A 24,025-nucleotide genomic window follows, 5' to 3' on the forward strand; every position below is an offset into this window, starting at 1 on the left:
AAACTGCAGGGGGGGGGGGGGGCACAACGGGGCGCAAGAGAGATTTTTAAAAAACAGGCAGGGTGGCAGCATTAGCAAGTAAAGGTATTTATCTCAATTAATACAAAACCATGAAAGGTCCTCTTTAATCAGAAAACAAAATATGTCTTAAAGGAAACCTGTCATCACTTTCTTAGCCTATTTATCCACTCCCCTTTTCTATAAATGCATTTTAATACATTAAAGGGGTTCTGCAGTTTTTTTTTAACTGATCTATCCTCTGAATATATCATCAGCATCTGATCGGCAGGGGTCCGACACCCAGGACCCCAGCCAATCAGCTGTTTGAGAAGGCAGCGGAGGATAGATCATCAGTTAAAAAAAACTACACAACCCCTTTAATAATCGTATTAAAATCAATTCTGAACAAACTATCAGTTCAGAGAAAAAACTAAAATTAATGTTCCCGCCATATATGTAAATGCACCTTAGATGAGTCCTGTCTCCTCCATGCTTTAGAGATGAGACCAGCGTTTTCTGACTCTTGGAGTGCAGCTATGCCCACAAATGAATAAGACACACCCTCTACTATTGCTCATCTCCATCCCTTCTCTTCCAAGTGTAAAAACAAAACAAAAAAAAACCTCTAGGATGATTAGGGTGGGGGAGAACTATTTCAGGATGCCGATGAGTCTTATGGTTAAACTGACAGGTTCCGTTTTATTGTTCAGCAGTGAAGTTACATTGTACTACAGCCATTTACGTGGTATATTAAAAGGAGATATACATACGTCCCATTAGCCTTTCTGCAGTGAATTGTAATTGTTATATTTCTTTTTTTGGGGTGTAGTTATAGGAAAAATAATTTGTTTTAATTGACCTTCTGTAGAGAGTTGTGATTATTATTATTATATTTTTTTTTGTGGGGGGGGGGGGGGGGGAGTTTATTAATCAGAAAAAAAATGTCTTGCCGTTCAGAGGTGAAGATTCATTGTACTTCAGCCTTTTTTGGGGGGTATTGTTTTAATTTAATTATTTTATTATACAGTATGTCAGACAGGTGACAGGCCCTTCAAAGTGAAAGGACAGTGGCTAAAATGTTTGTCGCAGGCAGCAGAAGAACGGGTGGTGGCAGCAGGAATTGCAGGGACAGGCCTGAACTCTGTCATCTAGCAGTCGTGTCTTGAACAGCAACCCAGCGGTGCTTGAATGATTGGCCAGGTGACGCCACTTCCACCTCCATGTTCTGACGCCGTTGGTCCTGTGACTGTCTGCCTCTGCCTCCTCATCTCCCACTGTGTCCTCAGCCTCCACTGCAGGGACAATTCACAGTGCTCCTCCAGCATACCACATGTGCAGGGCACGGCGATGTCATGCTGTTCTGTACCTAGTTAGCCTTGCGGAACGGAGAAATAAAATCCTGGCTCAAAATCGGAACCATGGTGACTGACAACAGGAAGAACATGTGTCGGCACTGCGTCAAGGAGTGCTGAGCCATGCACCCTGCATGGTGCACGTGTTCAATCTTGTTGTAAATAGGTTCCTGAAGTCTTCACCCCATCTATAAGAGATCCTGTAAATGGCCAGGAAACTATGCATGCACTTGAGCCAGTCGTACACCGCAAAGTAAACCTTCCTTGAGCTGCAGCGGCAGAACGGCGTCCCCCAACATAGGCTAATATGCAACGTTTCCACCAGTTGGAATTCCACCCTCCATATGTTGGACCAATTATATGAACAGAGAGAGGCCATAAATTTCTTGATGATACAGGCGGACAGAGGTACTCCCCTGTGTAACTTCGATGTTAGCCAGTGGCAGCTCATGCGTGACACCTGCCGTTTGCTCAGGCCCTTTAAGGAGGCCACCTTATTTGTTAGTCACCAGGACTACGAGATGAACAATGTCATTCCACTGATTCATGTCCTGGAACAGATGCTGCTAAATCTGTCCGGACAGGAGACGTGATGACTACATCTCACGACCACATGAGTCCAGAGGGGCCAGAACTAGAGGAGGAGAAGGACAGTTGAGCACAAGCAATGCATAGAGAAATGGCAGATCTTTCTACAGAGGTGACAGGAGAGGAGGAGCTACAGGGCAATGAGGAAGACTGGGCAGGTGACCCAGACACACTGTGGCAGTATGCAGTAAAGATTGAGGCAGGGAGTCCTTCCGAGCCACTTGCGCAAATGGCCCGATGCATGCTCAGTTCCTTGCATGGTGACAGCCGAATTGTTACCATTCGGCAAAAGGATGACTACTGGCTCTCCACCATGTTAGACCCTCGCTATTGGGCCTTTTTTACACCCGCTGAGAGGGAGGACAAACTAAACTACTATCGAGACATCCTATGTAGTCAGTTGGCCGCTGCCTATGTGTGCCATCGCCCATCCTCAGGCAGTTCTGACAGGGGGGCTCTCTGTGCTCACGTTCCACTGCCATGCTGCTGGGTGGGAGTTGGGGGGCAAGAGCACTACCAGCTCCATCAGCAGCAACTTTAAGTCTAAAGTCACTGATAAGCAGTTTTCTTCACCCGCCTACTGAAGAAACTACTCGCCGGCAGCAGCAGCTAGACATAGAGCAGAACCTGAACCAACAGGTTGTGGCATACTTGGAATGCACCCTGCCACCCCACATCGAGGATCCCCTAGACTACTGGACAGCCAAACTCTATTTTGTGGCCTCAACTGGCAGAGTTAGCCCTGGACAAGCTTTCCTGCTCGGCTAGCACTATGGCATCAGAGTGAGTGTTTAGTTACCCCAAGGAGAACTCTCCTGTCCACCCAAAATGTGGGGAAATTGACCTTTTGTGAAGATGACCCTGGTGTGGATCAGCCAGGATTTTAAAACGCCAGTGCCTGATGCATCAGACTAGATCATCCATGGTGCCACACCTACACTTTGACAAGAGACCTGTTTCTTCTTGCTACTTGCTTTTAGATACTATTCTGATGCTGCCACCTGCCTGATGCCACACCTTCTGCCAGGTGCTCCTACAGCAAACAACCATCTTTTGCTGGTACTGGTATTGCCCCCACCTCTCCACTATGTCACTGGGCCACTCTGTGGTCTCCTGATGCTCCTGCCACCTCGCCACTCTAGTCTCCTCATGCTGCTGCCACCTCACCACTATGTCACTGGGCCACTTTGTGGACTTCTCATGCTGTTCCCACATGGGCCACTATTTTGCCTTTTTGGCCTGGTTGACACCATCATTTATTTGACCCTTCTGATCTATCAGAAGGAAGGAAAAATTAGATGCACAACGGATCCTGTCTATGTAGCAGCTGTAAGGCCTGTATGACGTAGTCCCTATTTTGCATCAGAATTGGCATATGATTTGGTAGCCAAAAGCAGGAGTGGGTACAAAACACAGAACACATGCAAAGATTCCATTCACGTGTCATCATGTGACATGTTTAGGATTCACTCCTGTATTTATTTATTTTTTTTAGCTTTACCAATACTGATGGATTACAGACCAAATGATGACCGAGTGAAGGCAGATTGATGCTTAACAGACAGGATCAGTTTTTGGGGGGTTATTGTTCTGTACGGATCAGAGGAAGAGCAAAATAATGACGTCAACACAAACTTACTGCTGACACCCTCTCCACTCTTTAAGGAGGGCTCTACTTGTATAAGCGTTTAATAGAACAGATTCTTTAGACATCTATGTGGAATCAGTTCACACTTGAGTTATTTGGTCAGTTTTGGCCAGGTAATTGACCAAATGTGTGAAGTGATTCTAAGAGCGACGCCTGTTATACTGACTCACAGTATTATTTTACTACCACAGTAGACTCTTTACGCGTGTTACTGCAAGACACAGTGTTCTACACCACTTTACAGGCTCTCTGCAGCCAGGATTTTTTTTTTTTTTTTTACGTGATTCGGATTGAATCTAATCTTTTCGGAAAATTCGGCGAACCAACTGAATTGAAGTTTTGAGAAAGTCGCTCATCTCTAGTGCATATATGTATATCAAAGTGCCATTCTTACTATTGCACTGTTTCTTGAGGTCAACCAATGTTTAATATCAGTGTTCTCCTATTCTCTGTACTTCTAGTTATAATCTATTTTTTTTCTTCCCACCTACAGAGTAAACTGCACATGGAAGGTTTTCGTAGCCTGAAGGAGGGAGAATGTGTGGAATTCACTTTCAAGAAATCTTCAAAAGGCTTGGAATCCACAAAAGTGACAGGACCAGGGGGTGCTCCTTGCATAGGAAGTGAGAGGAGACCTAAAGTAAAGGGACAGCAAAAACGAAAGCCAAAAGGGGACAGGTAAAACAAATATTCGGATAAATCTGCTACTTAGATTTAGCTTTCTGAAAATAGTAGAATAGATATAGATTGAACCTCAATTGTTGATACATTTTTCAATAGCTAAGGCTACTTTCACACTTGCGTTCGGAGCAGATTCGTCTGGTGTCTGCACAGACGGATCCGCTCCTATAATGCAGACGATTGGATCAGTTCAGAGCGGATCCGTCTGCATTATCTTTCAGAAAAAATTCTAAGTCTGAAAGTTAGTCAGACGGATCCGTCCAGACTTTGCATTGAAAGTCAATGGGGGACGGATCCGTTTGAAATTGCACCATATTGTGTCAACTTCAAACGGATCCGTCCCCATTGAGTCACACTGTAAGTCTGGACGGATCCGTTTGGCTCCGCACGGCCAGGCGGACACCCGAACGCTGAGCGGAACGGAGGTCAAACGGTGCCAGACTGATGCATTCTGAGCGGATCCGCATCCACTCAGAATGCATTAGGGCTGTACGGATCCGTTCGGGGCCGCTTGTGAGAGCCTTCAAACGGAACTCACAAGCGGAACCCCGTACGCAAGTGTGAAAGTAGCCTTAGTGACCACCAAGGAAAGATGATTACCCATAACAAGTGCCGGTCAATGATATAGTAAGTTGATTAAAATGTGCTTTTAAAGTGGGCAACTGTCGGAGGGTGAACGGCTGCACAAACAATTGCTCATACATAGGCGTGCGCAGCCTATTGCATTAGGGTGTGCACCCTAAAGCAAAAATGTGTGTATGTGTATATAATATATATATATATATATATATATATATATATATCACACACACAAATACACTAAGGGGTATCAGGGTACATTATTATACAGGGGTTATATAACTAAGGGGTATCAGGGTAAATTATACAGGAGTAATATAACTTATATTATATAAGTTATATTACCCCTTCATCATGTCGCCTGAGATAGCCCTCCTCGGTTATATTACCCCTGTATAACAATGTACCCTGATACAACCTTAGATTTACCCCCTGTATAATGTCCCCGATAGCCCTCCTCAGTTTTATTACCACCTGTAACTTACCCTGATACCCCTCAGTTATACGGTATCATATAACTAAGGGGTATCGGGGTACATTATACAGGGGTGTAAATGAGGGGTAGCAAGGAACATACAGGGCAGAGTTCCAGTGGCGTAGCGTGGGTTGTCGGCACTCAGGGCAAGCCAAGTATTGCTACCCCCCCAACCTGTGGTCACGCCCCTTTTTACAAATAATGCAGTACATGTCACCTACAGTCCTATGTAACACCACAGATAACACGGTGATAACCTCTGAGTGCAGATAATGTAGGATATATTACCTGCAGTCCTATGTAACACCACGGATAACAGTGATAACTGAGTACAGATAATGTAGTAGATGGGTGTGAGGCCCCAGAATTCAGAACACGAACAGTGTGACCTGAAATCTGGGGCCAGGCTTTGGCAGTGTGGGCTAAATCCTATAGCCCCCCCCCCCTCCCCCAAACAGATATGTGGATAGACATTACTGTATAGTGTGTACCATTATATGTAGAGTACAGCAGCACATACCTGTTACATCCAGTGACGTCTCCTGTGATGTAGACCTTCCTCAACGTCTTCATGCGGAGAGAAGACTGCCATGATACCTTCTTTCAGCCGAGTCTCTGCAGAGTTTCACATCAAATGTTTAGATTTCTCACTTTACTATCATCCTCAGATAACAGACCTCCCCTCCCCCGTAGTGCCCATAAGTATAATGCCCTCTGTATAATTGTAATATATACTGGCCCCTCTGTGTAATTATTATTCTTAATATTATAATGGCCCCCTCTGTATTAGGCTCCATTCACGCATCCGCAGAATGTGTCCGCATCCATTCCGCAATTGTGCGGAACGGGTGCGGACCCATGCATTCTCTAAGGGAACGGAATGGATGCGGAAAGCACAGTGTGGTCTTCGCATCCGCATTTCCGGAACGGCCTGCCGAACTTCCGGTCCACGGCTCTGCACAGACGGATCCGCTCCTATAATGCAGACGATTGGATCAGTTCAGAGCGGATCCGTCTGCATTATCTTTCAGAAAAAATTCTAAGTCTGAAAGTTAGTTAATTGCACCATATTGTGTCAACTTCAAACGGATCCGTCCCCATTGAGTCACACTGTAAGTCTGGACGGATCCGTTTGGCTCCGCACGGCCAGGTGGAGACCCGAACGCTGAGCGGAACGGAGGTCAAACGGTGCCAGACTGATGCATTCTGAGCGGATCCGCATCCACTCTGCGGACAAGAATAGGCTGTTCTATGGGGGTGCTGGCCGGGTGTATTGCGGATCCGCAAAACGCTACGGATGTGTGACTGGACCCCAATGGTAATAATTATGGCGCTCTTCAGCCCCTCCAGCAGTCCCATGTAAAATACATCACTCCTTGCCTTCAGCCCCTCCAACATACAACCCCTGCCTTCAGCCCTTCCAGCATACAGTCGCCATGTAAATAATATCACTTCACCCCCCTCTCTTCAGACCCCTCAAACATACAGTCTCCAGTACAAGGATTATTCCTCCTCCCTTCAGCCCCTGCAAAAAGCCCCCCAATTACACATAACAGTCAATCTTCTCCTCCACATACTGACCTGCAGGTTCTGCTCCTCTCTCCAGCAACCTGCTCTGTTGAATCTCCTGTACATCTTGAGGCCCCGCCCCCTGTATGACGAGACTCCGCCTCTTCCTCCAATCATCATACCTCACTGGAGCAAAGCCATTCTAGCGCTGTACTGTCTCATAGGCTTCAGACCACTCGCCTGATGCCTATGTGAAGGATTGGATCAGGAGTTGGCAGATGGCAGTGCAGCACGGAGGTGATGATTAGGGTGTGCCCAGGCACACCCGGCACACCCCGTGCGCACGCCTATGTGCTCATACCTTATCATTGCTCATGCATCCGATTTAGATTCTATTTTTGTCAGCAGCACATTACACTAGACAACATTTTACTACTTCATAAAAGACCCGATCAGCTGACATATGAGGGTCTGGGTGTAATTTCTATAAATATGAAATTGTTGTCAGTGATTGATAGTATTCTCTGTAGACGTGTGTGTGTGTGTATACATACATAACTGTCAGTCCCTGATAGCACCTCCCCCGCCTACTGAGAGCTGTTCATGGGGGTGGTGTTACATTAGAAAAAGCAGAGATATAAATGTAAAAATTACAAGTTTACTAAATTATTTTCCACAAAAATGCAGTTCTGTGCAAATGTTTCAGGCAGCTGTGGGAAAAATGCTGCAAAGTAAAAATGCTTTCAAAAACAGAAATGTTAAGTTTATTTTTTTTTTTATCAATTTAACAAAGTGATCAAAAGAACTGTAAATCAAATTAATGTTTGGTGTGATTGCCTTCTGCCTTGAAAGTTGCATCAATTCTTCTAGGTGCAATTGTGCACGGTTTTTGATGGAACTTGGCAGGGAGGTTGTTCCAAACATTCTGGATTTTCTGTGGATGTAGGCTTGCTCAAACCCTTCTGTCTCTTCATGTAATCAAAAATGGACTTGTTGAGATCAGAGTTCTGTGGGGGCCATATCATCACTTCCTGATTCTTTTTCTGCTTTTACAATGAATATAGTTCTTAATGACATTGGCGGTATGTTTGGGGTCATTGTTCTGTTGCAGAATACATTAAAATTATTAATACTTCTGTTTTTTAAAGCATTTTTTTGATACCTGCCTAAGGGTACTTTCACACTTGCGGCAGAGAATTCCAACAGGCAGTTCTGTCGCTGATGCAGATCCGTCTGACACATGCATTGAAATACCTGATCCGTCTCTCCGGTGTTATCCGGTGTTATCCGGAAAAATGCATCCAGTATTTTTTCCCCCCCACAGATTTAAAGGTCTGCGCATGCGCGGACCGGAAGAACGGATCCATCAATGCGGCAATTTTATCTTTCAATAAATCTTTATTGATTTTTGCATATATCAAAGAAAAACAATGTTCAAAGGAATCGTACATATTACCCACACATCGGGTCATATTATATTAGTATGTAAATTATTCACAGGAGCAAGATAGTAACATGTACTCCAACAATTACATCCATATGACAGTTGGTAAAGCCTCAGTACATTCCAATGGCAATGTCTGACAGAGTAAACATGGGAAACAAACCAAAGTGAAAGAAAAGAAAAGAGAATGGCAGAGATTACAGAGAAGGCCAAAACTTTGGGGTGTACATCATAAGCGGCAATCAGTACGAGCAGTTCAGTGTGTACTCATCTAGCGCCTAATTCATAGTATATTAGAGACTCTTAGTCAATCCTTGGATGGGTTGGTACACTGCGCCCATTCCCTTTCAAATCTGCGAAGCGCAAAGCCCTTGTGTGCAATCATTTTTTCAAAAGACCTAGTAATGTCTACTGAATCAATGATTTCCTGTACAGTTGGGATCGTTGTGCTTTTCCAGTACTTAGTTATGGCCAATTTTGTGGCCAGGAACAGATGCATAGCTATGGTCCTAAATTTATACGGAATCTCCGTAATGTTAATAAAAAGTAAGGCCATAGCCGGGTCCCTGTCTAGCTTGCGGCCAGCTACCTTTACCACTAGTTGGAAAATGTAGTTGAAAAAACGTAAGGGGGACTGAACGGAAGACACCTGATGCATACTGAACGCATTGGGAACGCATTCAGATGCATTTTGGGATAACTGTGATGGACCTCAATAAGAAAAGAAAAACGCTAGTGTGAAAGTACCCCTAATTTTACCAGTCCCCTATAGTATCAATCTGCTCTGTAACGCTGTCTAGCTTGCGGCCAGCTACCTTTACCACTAGTTGGAAAATGCCAGGACCATAAATCATTCAGTAAAGGACAGCTCCTAGTATAATGTATAAGGGTCCCCTACCACCACATCCCCTCCAGCACAACCGCATCCAAACCAGGATAACTACGGCTCATCGTCTGAGGAGTAAATACCATCTGAGTAGGGTTTTTGAGTAAGCTTCAAGGTGGGATACCACATTTCAATAGTTTAGTTGCGTAAGTAATAGCTGAGGGGGATATCGCGATCTAGATCATGCTCCCATGCGGTGATGGGCGATGTTTTTATAAAGGAGGTTTTTGTTGCCCAGGTAGTATAGAGAGGGGCATATTCCCTTCCACTTGGAATTTGGCAAGTTCCATGGTTCCAGAGCTCTACGTGTGAATGAATTACAAGCTTTGGGTTAGTGGCTAAAAGGTGGCGAATCCTCAAATATTTATAAAAGTCACTTTTATGAATATTGAAACGGCTTTGCAGATTCTCAAAGGAGTCAAGGACCTCCATTTGGAGCAAGTCAGCAACCGTTGCTACTCCTCCTTCTCTCCATCCCTCTAAAGAGAGATCAGGAATTGGGCATTGCAGCGCCTCCATTGGTGTGACTTTCGCTATGGAAGCGTTCATTCCACTACCCCCGCTATGGTATTTTTTCCAGACCTTCAAGGAGGTGGAGATTGAATACGGGAGGGACTGTGACGGTGTCTCCTTAAAAAGGGAAGCTAACAATACTGCCTTTAAGTTATGGGTTGGGACAAGGGTCTGCTCGATGTGTACCCAGTGTTTGGGGTTATCAGCGGCCCACCATTCCTTGAGTTTTTGAACTCTAGTGGCCAGGTAGTAATCATAAATATTTGGGAGATTTAGGCCGCCAACTTTCTTAAATTTGGACATAATTGACTTAGCAATGTGGGGTGGACCCTTCCAAATAAACCTATTCAGTAGCTTGGTGGCCGTGATAAAAAAGGAGTTGGGGAGGTCTACTGGGAGAATTCTGAATAAATAGAGAAGCTTAGGGAGCACATGCTGTTGGAAAGCAGCTATTCTGCCTAACCACGAAAGTTCAGTTTTCGCTATACTGTCCAGTTCTTTTTGACGCTCTAAGAGGAAATTGGGAAAATTTGCATCATATAATTTTGGTATGGTGGGGGTAAGTTGAACCCCAAGGTATTGGACTCCTGTAGTCTGCCAATCCCAGGGATAAGTTTGTTTTAGCTGGTTCAGGGTGTGGTTGGGTATAAAAAGGGGAAGAGAATGCAGCAATTTAATGCCTGATCCAGTACTAATACATTTCAATGAAAATTGATCCGACATTCCGACAAGTGTTCAGGATTTTTGGCTGGAGAGAAAAATGCAGCATGCTGCGGTATTTTCTCCGGCCAAAAAACGTAAGGGGGACTGAACGGAAGACATCCTGATGCATACTGAACGCATTGGGAACGCATTCAGAATGCATTGGGATAAAACTGTGATGGAACTCAATACTGAAAAAGAAAAACGCTAGTGTGAAAGTACCCTAAGTTTTACACAGTCCTATATGTATCAATCTGCTCTGTAACTGCTGTCTGCCGGAGAGGTCCTCTTAGGCCCCCTGCACACGAATGTGTGCATCCCGTTGCCGTATTGCGGACCGTATTTGCGGATCCGCAATACACAGGTGCCATTCCGTGGGCATTCCGCATCACGGATGCGGACCCATTCACTTGAATGGGTCCGCAAATCCTGAGATGCGGAATGGAACCCTACGGAAGCACTACGGAGTGCTTCTGTGGGGTTTCGTCCCGTACTTCCGTTCCACAAAAAGATAGGACATGTTCTATCTTTTTGCAGAACGGCCGGATCGCGGATCCATTCAAGTGAATGGGTCCACGATCCGCTGCGGCTGCCCCACAGACTGTGCTCGTGCATTGCGGCCTGCACCACAACCACGGGGCGCACACGTTCATGTGCAGGGGGCCTTAAGGTAATGTTTCAATTAGTTTGATAAATTTAGTACATGTAGCCCTTTTGCCTAGAGTAGGTAAACTCCAGTTTACATGCCACTATCCTGTGGGAGTATTATTGCACCTTTTTTGCAACATTTCAAAAAGGCATAATTGATAAATCTAGCAGAAATCTAACAGACATAACCAAACCATGTCACTTTTCCATCTACTTTGAAAAGTTACAAAGAGTCACACATTTTTTTTTTTTAGCAGAAATACTGTGCGCCAAAACTTGCAACTTTTTATGGCAGAAAACCAGCACTATTTACATTTTCGGCTGGGACAAGATGAATTAGTCAGAATTGTCTATGAAAATTCTAATGCTGAACCTCAAATATTGGGCTCTTTCTCAGGAAAGAGGTACATTGTGGTGTCCTAGTCACACCTGAATTTTTATGTTCTGGAATTGGACATTTGAGGGTGATTTTTATAACAAGACTTTTCTCATCTTGTCAACTACTACTACCGGTTTATGTAATTTTTACATTTACTACTTTGTCCATACAGGTGCTATAACTGTGGAGGACTGGATCATCATGCCAAAGAATGTAACTTGCCTCCTCAACCTAAGAAATGCCACTTCTGCCAGAGTACAAGCCACATGGTGGCACAGTGCCCAGTGAAAGCTGCACAGCCTACCAGTTTACAAGAAAATTCTGCCATTGATGAATCAAGCCCAGCAACTATAGAGTAGCTGGAGAGTCTTGGGTTAAGTTCACACTATTTGCTTTTTCTTCAAAAATAACATATTCCATTTGAACCAGGTAATACAAAATATAATGCAGTTATGAGGGATAAATTATGTAATGAGTTTCTATTTAGAAACGATTGAGTAGAACTGTTCTTGCTCTATAACCTGCTGCCTGCAGAATGGACTTCATTTTCAGAGTAGTGCCAGACATGGCAGCCGTCGTACATTGGAGAAAAGGCTGAGATGCAGCTGAAAACTGTGTTGGTTTGTGAGTTGCAGCTATTTTGTATTATTCATTACAAATTGATTGACAATCGCTTGTTTATGGTTAATGGCTGCACTGATTTTAATATATATTTTTTTTTTTATAAAACTGTGTGACCATAAACAAGTAATTGTCAATAACATTTTTTTATATTAAAAAACAGTTTTTTTGACCACACGGTTTTCAGCCACATCAAAGTTGTCATCTGCCATGTCTGTGTCTACCAATAATGGGTTCTCTTTAAAGGTAATCTGTCATCTAGAAATCCCCCCAGCAAACACTGACTTCTAAGATAAGCTCAGCAGAATGTCATAATAATACCTTTCACTCAACATTCTGCTTCATTCAGGAGAAAAAGTACTTTCATTCCATATGCAAATGAGCAGCTACATGCACTGAGGACAGGGACAAGTGCTCCCTTGCCCCTCCTACTTCCTCTGCCAGCCCCTCCCTCTCCTTGATTGACAGGGCTATGACTATGTAGATACCTGGCTCTGTCAATCAAGAAGGAAAGGGATATGGGCTGGTAGAGGAAGTTGGAGGAGCAAGGGAGCACAGAATCGCTTGTCCCTGTCCTTGGTGCACTTAACTGTTCATTGGCATATGGATTAAAAGAACTTCTTCTCCAGAATTTTTAGCTACAAATCACTAAGTGAAAGGTATCCTTACATTCAGCTGAACTAGCTCAAGGAATTGTGCCTGGTTTAACAGGTCATTTCCAGGTGACAGACTCCCTTTAATGTTACTACGTAGTAGGTGCCTGCACAATAGTTTAAAATCCACAACAAAAAGAACAGAAATAGTGTGAACTTGGCGCTTTATCAGGAGCAGAACTAGGACCAAGCAATAGTATTAGAGTGGGACAGAAGAATGGAAATTCTAAAAAGTCATACAAATTACTATAAGATAGCAGATTCTAGTGCTGAAAGGACTGAAAGCACAGTACCTTATTGTACTGCAAACCCACCAACAATCTAGAGCTACAATTTGCTTTCATATCAATTGGGGTAATTGTGAACAAAATTACCATTTCTATTAGCTGGCCTTAAATGGTGACTTCTCCACCATCTTAAGTCTGCTTCAGAAAGGCGAGTGTAGTCCATGAAACACTGCGTGTGTGACGGGTACATTTTGTGACCTACCACAGTTTCACCAAGACAAATCCTCTGCATCATGGTGATTTATGATGCTGTGTGTTCCAACCTGACCACGGGTATACAGTCCTGTCTTCACAGCATGTGAGTACAGGACAGGAGATCTGCCATCGGGCTGGAACTCATAGCATCAAAGATCAGTATACTTGCATTACATGAAATTGCATTGACTTAATTCTCCTACAAACTATATGAGTGAAACCTTTTAACATGTTAGTTCCCACTCAGATATTCCTCAAGGTCCCTAGTTTCTGCTCCTAGAACTTCATACCTCTATATATATTGAAATCTCTAATGTGTGTCTATATTATGCTCCAAGTGTTTTCTTGTACTTCAGATTTTCTCTATTTTTTTAATATTTTAATCTATATTTCTTGTACACCTCAGTCTTTTACAAGGATGCTTTTGCGCACTGTCGACTTGTTGATAAGAAGTGGTATGTAAATAATGTGCAAAAACTGAGAAAGTGTGACTTTATATTCATGCCGTCATATGCCATTAGAAAGCTTTTCAGTGAAATGGGGGGGGGGGGGGGGGGGGGACTTCTCGTGGTCTACAGCTATTAGCAAATGCACATTTTAACTTTCTTCTGTGTCTGCAACCTACAATGTATGGAAATCTCCCAAAGTAGAAGTTGGCATACCCATACACATTCATAGCCAAACATATATGCCAGAAACGTTGGCATTTCTGTGGTATACAACTGGATACCATAGTCTTAACTGTATTTAGAACCATAATCGACTGTGCTGTCAAAACATTTTAGGAATACATTTGTTGGGACCATATCAAGTGTTCTTGCCAAACAGAATAGCTGAATGTGGTGTGAACTTAGCCTAACACTCGCCAACAACTGACAATCTGGCTTCTGACCAGATATTTGAGTGGCCTGTATAGGAATTATTCCAACTGTCAACTACAGTGACCAAGCATTTGTACTGTGTTTGCAGTGTACATTCGCTGAATGCATAGCGAAAGTTCCCCAGCACATATACCAAATGCATCAATAGGAGCTCAGTGACCCGAAGTATGCCACTAGGGTATCCTTTTGGCATACAATGATGGACATTTATCAAGACCGCTGTACCCATACGCCAGTATTGATCTCCCTGCACTGGCGTGAAATGCACCAAATTTTTTATAAATTAGGGGCATCTCTGCCCTACCGTGCACCAGATACTGAAGTCTATACCAGCTACATGCTGCAGACTTTAGCTATAATTTTTAGCTATAACCTCCCGCTAAGCCCCGCTCCCTTTTCTTGGCACATCAGAAAGGTGCCAGGAAGATTAAAAAGTCACAAAATATGGTGTACATAATTTGTGATTTTTCATTTTTTTTTTTACACCACTTTTGTGGCATAAAGACGTTGATAAATGTCCCCCGTTGGGTCGGAATGCATATTGAATAGCCCACGCCACCAAATCATACAAAAAATGTATGCCACATGGTATATACTTTTTAATAACAGAAGTCAATGGCAACATATGCCAATGTATACCACACAGTGGCATATGTCAGAAACTTCTGTCAAAGGTGTATGTCCACAGTCTTTCCCAATGTATGCCTCTGATGTACACTGCAAAGTGCCTTAGGTTCACATTACATTCAAGCGTTAGACTGTAATGCAATTTTTCATGCATATAGATTTATAAAAAAAATAAGCAGCAACCACAATTTGCAGTAATGTGTTGCTTTGTTTTTGATAGAATGATGATCACTATTAGATACCAATTGTTGTAGCCACCCACAGTATTAATCAAACCTACGCTGTAAAGACAGAGATCATTGGTATAGGACTTTAGATTCATTTTAAACCAACATTATGAATTAGTGTATTCAGAAAAAGATTACCAAGGGAAAAGACACTGGTTTTTTTCATTGAAGAGTTTATGAAAATACTTACAGTCCAATAAAGGCAATGCATTTTAGGATGCAATATGGACCCTATTTCCTGCTGTAGATTCCCCACCAGAGGTACTAAAACTGTGCTTCTAAGGCCTCATGCACACGGACGTTTTTTTTCACGGTCCGCAAAACGGGGTTCCGTTGGTCCGTGATCCGTGACCGTTTTTTCGTCCGTGGGTCTTCCTTGATTTTTGGAGGATCCACGGACATGAAAAAAAAGTCGTTTTGGTGTCCGCCTGGCCGTGCGGAGCCAAACGGATCCGTCCTGAATTACAATGCAAGTCAATGGGGACGGATCGTTTGACGTTGACACAATATGGTGCCATTTCAAACGGATCCGTCCCCATTGACTTTCAATGTAAAGTCTGGAGTTCTGTTATACCATCGGATTGGAGTTTTCTCCAATCCGATGGTATATTTTAACTTGTAGCGTCCCCATCACCATGGGAACGCCTCTATGTTAGAATATACTGTCGGATAGGAGCTACATCGTGAAACTCATTTCCGACAGTATATTCTAACACAGAGGCGTTCCCATGGTGATGGAGACGCTTTAGGTTAGAATATACAAAAAAACTGTGTACATGACTGTCCCCTGCTGCCTGGCAGGTGCTGCCAGGCAGCAGGGGGCAGACCCCCCCCCCCCCTGTTTTTAACTCATTGGTGGCCAGTGGGCCCCCCCTCTCCTGTTGTTAACTCGTTGGTGGCCAGTGTGCGCACCCCCCTCCCTCCCTCCCTCTATTGTAATAATAGCATTGGGGCCAGTGTGCGCGCCCCCCCAACCCCACCCCCCCCCTCCCTCCCTCTATTGTAATAATAGCATTGGGGCCAGTGTGCGCGCCCCCCCAACCCCCCCCTCCCTCCCTCTATTGTAATAATAGCATTGGGGCCAGTGTGCGCCAACCCCCCCCCCCCGATCATCGGTGGCAGCGGAGTAGAAGATTCATACTTACCTGCTTGCTGCTGCGATCTCTGTGTCCGGCCGGGAGCTCCTCCTACTGGTAAGTGACAGGTCTGTGCGGTGCATTGCTGTCACTTACCAGTAGGAGGAGCTCCCGGCCGGACGCAGACATCGCAGCAGCCAGCAGCCAGGTAAGTATGAAAATCTTCTACTCCGCTGCCACCGATGATCGCGGGGGGGGGTGCGCACACTGGCCCCAATGTATTAAAACAATAGAGGGAGGGAGGGGGGGGGGTTGGGGCGCACACTGGCCCCAATGTATTAAAATAATAGAGGGAGGGAGGGGGGGGGTTGGGGGGGGGGCGCGCACACTGGCCCCAATGTATTAAAACAATAGAGGGAGGGAGGGGGGTGCGCACACTGGCCACCAACGAGTTAACAACAGGGGAGGGGGGGGCCGCACAATGATATTCAAACTGGGGAGGGGGGGGGGTCTGCCCCCTGCTGCCTGGCAGCCCTGATCTCTTACAGGGGGATATGATAGTACAATTAACCCCTTCAGGTGCCGCACCTGATGGGGTTAATTGTACTATCATATCCCCCTGTAAGAGATCGGGTGCTGCCAGGCAGCAGGGGGCAGTCTTGTACACAGTTTGTAGTGTATTCTAACTAGAAGCGTCCCATCACCGAAGTGAAAACTCAGCTCTGAAAAAGCTTTTATGCAGACGGATCTTCGGATCCGTCTGTATGAAACTAAAACCTACGGCCACGGATCACGGACACGGATGCCAATCTTGTGTGCATCCGTGTTCTTTCACGGACCCATTGACTTGAATGGGCCCGTGAACCGTTGGCCGTGAAAAAAATAGGACAGGTCATATTTTTTTCACGGCCAGGAAACACGGCTCACGGATGCGGCTGCCAAACGGTGCATTTTCCGATTTTTCCACGGACCCATTGAAAGTCAATGGGTCCGTGAAAAAAAACGGAAAACGGCACAACGGCCACGGATGCACACAACGGTCGTGTGCATGAGGCCTAAGAGGTACTGTCCAGTATGTGGAGTTTAAAAATGTGACTGTATGCATGCCGGCTGCTGTTATTGAAACACATGGCTGGTAAATTTTGGGATCAGTGTAATATGGTTCCTGAATATACCCATGAGCTTGCGCTTTGAAGAAACTTCGGCCAAACTCCAGGAGTTGCACATTATTTACAGCTTACCATTTATTAGCACATAAGACTGTGTACAACAAATCTCTCCTTTAAGTATAGGTTACTGGGTAATGTATGAGTCTGATGTCTATAACATTGCACTGCCCCTTCATACCTCTCCCAGACCCTTAGGCTTCCTGCACATAACCGTATCCGTTTTGCGGTCTGCAAAATGCAGATCTGCAAAACATGGACACCTTCAATGTGCAATTCGCATTTTTCACAGTTCCATTTAAAGAACTGGTTATTCTTGTCTGCAAGGTGGACAAGAATAGGGCATGTTCTATAATTTATGAAATGGCTACATGGATCCGCAAAAAATGCGGATGTGTGCATGACCTAATAGGAAAGAATTTGTCCGTGTACCATCCGCAAAAAAATGGATTGAACACTGAAGAAAAATACGATCGTGTGCACGAACCCTTATATTGAGATGACCCGGTCAGTTGGGCAGAGAAGGGGATTACTGTTAGGATTGATAGTCCATTAGTAAGAATAACCCTAGTCAGATACACAAAGAGGAGAGAGCGAGGAAGGATCTGTAAAGCTCATTCCTAAGCGTTGCATCCTGAGTCTCCAACCCCTGTTTAAAAAGAAGACATATATATTCATATAGTGTGGGTATTGAGCACTGTATAAATATATGTAGATAGTCAGTGTATTATATACACATTCTATAACTGTATATAATTTGATCTTTTCTATTTATCAGTACACTTTGCCCTCCACATCTGGTACTCACATTAACTAGCACTACATAGTTAGAAGTTGCTGGGTCTTTGTCACTGTATCAGGATACATATTTATTTTTAGTTTTATATATGTATATTTCGCTGTACATATATATAGTTTTACATAGAACTATATATGTATATGATAAGAACATAGGATAATACATATTTATATATATATATATATTTTATATATCAGTGAAGGAGGGCACTGATATTCAGGATGAAGATACACGGGTAATCTGTATGTATCCTGTTCCAACACCCAGTGATATATCCAAGAATATATTGTTTTTTGTGAGCAATATGAAAACGGTTATCTGTTCACTGTGTCTGTGCTGCTGATAATGTTAAAGTGAAGCTCCAACTTCATAAATGGAAGAACCATATAACTAGCAGTTCCTATAAGATATATAATAAAAAAATATATATATGTAATTTGGTTAGGCTACTTTCATACTTGCATTTTTGCCCGATCCGGCAGGGGTCAGCAAAAACGCTTCTGTTACTGATAATACAACTGTCTGCATCCGTTATGAACGGATCTGGTTGTATTATCTTTAACATAGTAATCATGGATCAGTTTTTTATTGTGTCTGAGAAAACAGAACAGTCCCCATTGACTTGCATTGTGGGTCATGCCGCACGCCGGATCCATTTTACTCCGCATCCCATGATGGAAAGGAAACCGTAGTTTGCTGCGGTTTGCTCTCCGGTATGGGAACACAACCAAACGGAAAGGTATGCATTTTGGAACATTCCGTTCTGTTCAATTCAGTTTTGTACCCAATAAATGGGGAGAAAACGGAAGAGTTTTTCTCCGGTATGAGATCCTCTGCCAGATCTCAATACCTGAAAATGTAAACGCAAGTGCAAAAGTAGCTTTAGGAATGGAGGTTATGGTCGTTGTAGCAGCCCTCCTGTATACAATTGTTGTGCTTTCTCCTTACTTTTATAAAGTACGCTCGCCAGTTACATGCCACATAATCTTTCAATGGACAGAGGAGCCAAGAAATGGGCACTTGTTTCCAGCTGATGTCACAAAGCATCTGGATGTCCTCCTAATAAGAATAATAAAATGTATTTATATAGCGCCACCATATTCCGCAGCGCTTTACAAGTTCATAGGGTTCATATACAAAACAAAAATAACTGGATAATATGCAACTGAAACACTAGGAGTCAGGGCTCTGCTCGCAAGAGCTTACAATCTATGATGAATTGGGATGACACATAAGGTAGCATATACACTCCACTCATAAAGGTTATAGTTGTAGCCTAGGGACTGGTGGTTGGATGGTTTCATGATGAAGCTTCACTTTAACACTTTTGTTTTATTACAAAGCCCATCTTTTAGGGCGATTACCAGATAAGTGTTTTTTATGCAGACAGTTGTACTCCATGCATATGTATTTATACAAATATATAGATATATCTACTCCGGAATGTGTCAGGTCACAGTGTTAGTCTGGATTGGGTGGGCAGGGGATATTTTAATAACTATACAATTGTTATGAAATCTACCTCAGGGATGTCAAGCTGTGTATGTATCCAGGTGTATGTACTTCAGGCTGTGCACAAATATCCAACTAATGCTGAGCTCAGGAAATTTTGTCTTCTCCGGATCTATGTTTATGTGATTTATTTTTTTTATTTTTTATTAGCTAGCTTTCTTACTATCAATAAAATCTTATTAAATTTTGCAAAATAAATAAATTGCCTGTTTTTCTTTCTTAATGAAGTGCTACAGCATTTTGTTGGCCTATATGCTACAGAGTAGGCCATTATTAAAGTATAACTGCCATTTCACTACCAAAAATAAAATTCTAAACATATGCTGAAGGGAAGATAATCATAAAGCTATATTTTTCAGCTAATTCTACCTTTCTGATGTCTGTATTCAGACCTTAGCAACCCTATTTCTCTGTGCCTCTATTTCAGCATCCTCCTAAGATGGCCTCTGCTGCACTTTCTGTGGTGATCTTTGCCATGTTTTTGAGGCCATCCTGTATTTCCCTCACTTCCCATAACCCTTTGCTCTCCTCACATGAACTAGCAGTGTGTATCCTCTCACATACAACTAACCAGAGATGGACAAGCTCTGCATTACATGAAATCAGTAAGAATATTTCTATATATTTCTCCTATATTTTTTTTCTTTTTCCCGCTCCTCCTGTAAGCTCTGTAGATGGTGCCTCATTCTCCTCCACACTGACAGGGAGGGGAGCAGCTGCTTTAGCTGCTCATATCTCTGGTTTTATACCGGCTTTGTATTGTTTGAAAGATGACATTCCAAGATTTCAGACAATACCAGAATGACAGCAATATGTTCAGTACAGGGGAAGATATCACTGATAGAAATCGTGACGCATGAATGAAGCTGAAAGTGAAAGTAAAAGCATGTTTTACCTGTGATTATTCCCGACTCCAACAACATTATCTCTTCTGTTTCTTGGACTTCAGCTGTCATTCTGGTATTGTATGAAAGGAATTTCATCTTTCAAACAAGACCAGTTGCATGTTTCTAGCTGCTACCATTCAGGATAAAGCAGCATGTAAAGCTGCCCTCCCCCTCCACTCTCTGCCCGAGCCCAGGCACTCAGGGCTGTGCTCCTCTTCCCAGTGCTCTCCCGTCTCTTGTTTATATGACACATGACAACGGTCTGAGAAGAAGCCATGTTCAATAGGAAAGTAACACACAATTGTGGGTGTTAATGAGGTGAAACTAAAAATTCTAAAGCACAAAAGCATTTATACTATTAGGGTATAAAAAATGAAACGGCAGTTACATTTTAAAGAATAACATAGAGCCTCTTGTGTATACCTGTTTCAGTTGATTTTTCTTTTATGGGTTGCCCACCCTCTTGGCTCCTTATTATCTAATATGGTTCTTCTTAGGCCATTGTCAGAAACATAATGCAGCCTACATTTCCCATTATGCCTCTGGCATGTCAGAGGGGGCAGAATCTTATCACACTGCACTTGCTGTGCGCTAGAGGCAACAGGTGTTAGATAAGTGACATAGCACCTCTGTCTCTTTATTCACACCAGTCTCAGTGTATTCCTATGTAATGCAGCTTCAGGCATTGTCCCCTGCCACCTGCTTGTGATAAGTTTCTAGCTGTCAGCTCTTACAAGGAGGAGTGGGTGAGAGCCATGTGAAGCTGCAGCTCATAGAAATACACAGGAGATTCTACAGACAGTATACACAGACAATTTCAGTATGTTCACCTGGTGGAAATATATGTTGGAAAAATCCATTCCATCTGCCACAAGTGAGAGATGACCCTTGACCTCTGTAGGGGCAGGAATACACAGAGAGAGAATTTTAAACGCCCCCACCTTCCTTAGTGTTTTCCTGTCCCTACAGGGTCAGCATACAGAGAGGCCACCCGGTTAGGAGTTTGTTTCTTTACTTTTACCTTCATCCCCCCTCTGCCTTCCCATGGCAGGGGCTCAGGCTAGGCAGCAGGGGCAATGAGGATGCTCGCTCTGGCCTCTGCTGGAGCCTGTGTTCCTTACACCAACTGTTACGGTCTTCCTTCCACTCTGAGTCTGAAGCAGTCTGCCGGAGCCGGGACCACGTGGGACGCACGCGCGCAGTCTGTTCCCGGCTGTGCTACAACATCCCTTACGCCTGACATGCAGGAGGGTGGTGGAGTTTTGCACATCAGCGCGCTCAACGATGATGGCAGACGCCAGGAGGATTTGAATGGAGGCGGACAATGGACTCATGCGGCTCAGAAGCAGCGTCTCCGCTCCCATTTCGGGATCTGAAGCTCACTCATCCTGACCCCTCTCCAGCTGCATCCTCCGTGAGTTCCCCTGTGGTGAGTATAGATATTATACCTGTATATTTTCTATATGGCACCTAGATCTCATGGATGATATTTGGTTGCTCTTTCTCTGTTTCAAAGGGAGCAAAGAAAGCCAAATCTAAAACCAGGTCTCTAAAGTGCTCTACATGCGCCAAGAGACTTCCTAATAACTACAAAAAAAAATATTCAAAGTCTGCATCTCTGTCATTTTCATGGAGGAGCAACCATCTATCTTTTCTGAAATTAATTTGTTAATTTAGGAAGAAATCAAAACTTCCCTAGCCTCCCTGAGAGTCCCTAGTCCCTCTATTCTGCTACCAAATAAACCTAGATAATCCACTGCATCCTCCTCTAATTCAGAAGACCTAGATGAGGATGCCAGAGGAGATGGAGGAACTACTTAGGGCCATTAGATCTACCATGGGTATCGAAGATGTTCCTAAGCCCTGTTTTTTTAGCTTTCTGTTTAGGGGATTACGCACCAAGAGAACTAAGGTTTTTCCCATCAACTAGAATGTTAAGGACATGATCCTAGACGATTGGATTGAACCGGAGAAAAGACTAGGGGTATCCAGAGAGTTCAGAAAAAGGCTACAATTTGATCCTGCAGAATGTAAGAACTTTGACAAGATCCCCAAAATCAACATTCAGGTGGCAAAAGTAGTTAAAAAAACGGCCTTACCATTTGAGGACTCCTCACAATTATACGATCCGATGGAGCATCAGGCGGACTCCCTCTTAAAGAAAGCTTGGAAAGCTTCCATGTTTGGTGCAAAAACCAATACTGCAGCCACATCCATTGCTAGGGCAATGTATTTCTGGTTGTCTGAATTGGACGAACATTTAAACAACAACAACCCCTAGAGAGAATATCATTAATTCCATTCCCTTATTAAAATTCGTCACAACTTTTTAGGCTCACTGCTCAGCTGAATCGGTATGGTTTGCTGCCAAAGATGTGGCTCTCTCAAATGCTGCCAGAAGGGCTTTGTGGATGAAAGCCTGGTCTGGGGATAAAGCCTCTAAAGCTAAATTATTATATTGGAGAAGGCCGCCGATAAAAAAAAAAAAGTGTTCCCTGAAGAGAGAGGCTATAAAGAGATCCCTTTGACCCGATTCCTCCCAGTCTAGATCTTATAGGGGGATGGGTAAAAAGGGGCTATGCAAAAGAAGTCAAAATGAGAGGTTTACTCCTCAATACCCAAAATAAGCAGAGTAACACACAATGACGCCAGAGTGGGAGGAAGGTTGAAGAGATTTCTTTATCAGTGGGAACTCATTACATCAAATCCATATGCTTTAAACGTCATAGCCCAGGGATACAAAATAGAATTCTCTTTAACCCTTCCAAAAGGAATTTCTGATCACTGCCCACAACCCAGGAGGACATTAAAAAATCTGGCAGGAAGTACTTGATCTAGTCAATTAGGTGTCATCATAAAAGTTCCAGACCCCGAAAAAAGGAAAGGGTTCGGAATGCAATGAGTATTTTGGGTCTCCTGACCTCTTGCATAATTTCAGTCCCGTGCAGTCAATCCCACACCAGAATTATGCAAGCGTGGATGTTACAGAATTGGGACAGGAGACAATCATCCCTAGACAGACTAATTAGTATTCCACTTTCAGTCAAAATAGACCGAAGGGAAGGTGGAGGGAAGAAGAGAATCTTCTTCAGGGCACAAGCAGGATCAAAATTCCAGAAATTAGATAATGACTGATGCCAGCGCTTCAGGTTGGGGGACAAAAATAGGAACTCATTACTTCCAAGGGGATTGGTCAGAGGTCATGGAGAATAAATCCTCAAACTACAGAAAACTGTATGCAGTTATAATGGCCCTTACAAAAGCTCAGTGTCTTTTAAAAAACAAACATCTGATTTATTTATTTTTCCGGACAACATCATAACGGTGGCTTTAACCACCCAGGCCGCACAAGATCCAACCCTCTGGGGACATATCAAAAAAAAAAAATTTTCTTGGGCAGAGAGAAATGTTTCTTCCTTAAGGTCTTTTCATTTAAAGGGATCAGAAAATTGAGAAGTGGACTTCTTAAGTCGACGAATATTAGAACCAGGAGAATGGACATTAAATCCGGTAAATTTTCAAGAGATTACTTCAAGGTCTGGTCTACCACAGATAGACCTCTTTGCCTCCAGGGGAAACGCTCAGGTCCGTCGATTTTGTTCCCTAAATCCCAGGGAGGAGCCTTGGGAAGTGGACGCTTTTTCCATCAGATGGGCCTAGGACCTTGTCTACGCTTCGTACACCCACACC

At 43.5% G+C, this 24,025-nt stretch overlaps 1 protein-coding gene across 1 annotated transcript in view; it reads left to right on the forward strand.

The window, feature by feature from the left end:
• The window catches only part of LIN28A (lin-28 homolog A), a 29,732-nt gene extending 17,807 nt beyond the window's left edge, over window positions 1-11,925 (forward strand). Inside the window, exons 3-4 of the mRNA XM_044288067.1 lie at window positions 4,082-4,266; window positions 11,577-11,925. Of these exons, the coding sequence (XP_044144002.1) occupies window positions 4,082-4,266; window positions 11,577-11,763 (372 nt within the window). The 3' untranslated portion in view covers window positions 11,764-11,925. The remainder of the gene's footprint in view (window positions 1-4,081; window positions 4,267-11,576) is intronic.
• The last annotated feature ends 12,100 nt before the right edge of the window (window positions 11,926-24,025 follow it).

The sequence above is a fragment of the Bufo gargarizans genome, chromosome 3, assembly GCF_014858855.1.
Source record: "Bufo gargarizans isolate SCDJY-AF-19 chromosome 3, ASM1485885v1, whole genome shotgun sequence".
NCBI lineage: Eukaryota > Metazoa > Chordata > Amphibia > Anura > Bufonidae > Bufo > Bufo gargarizans.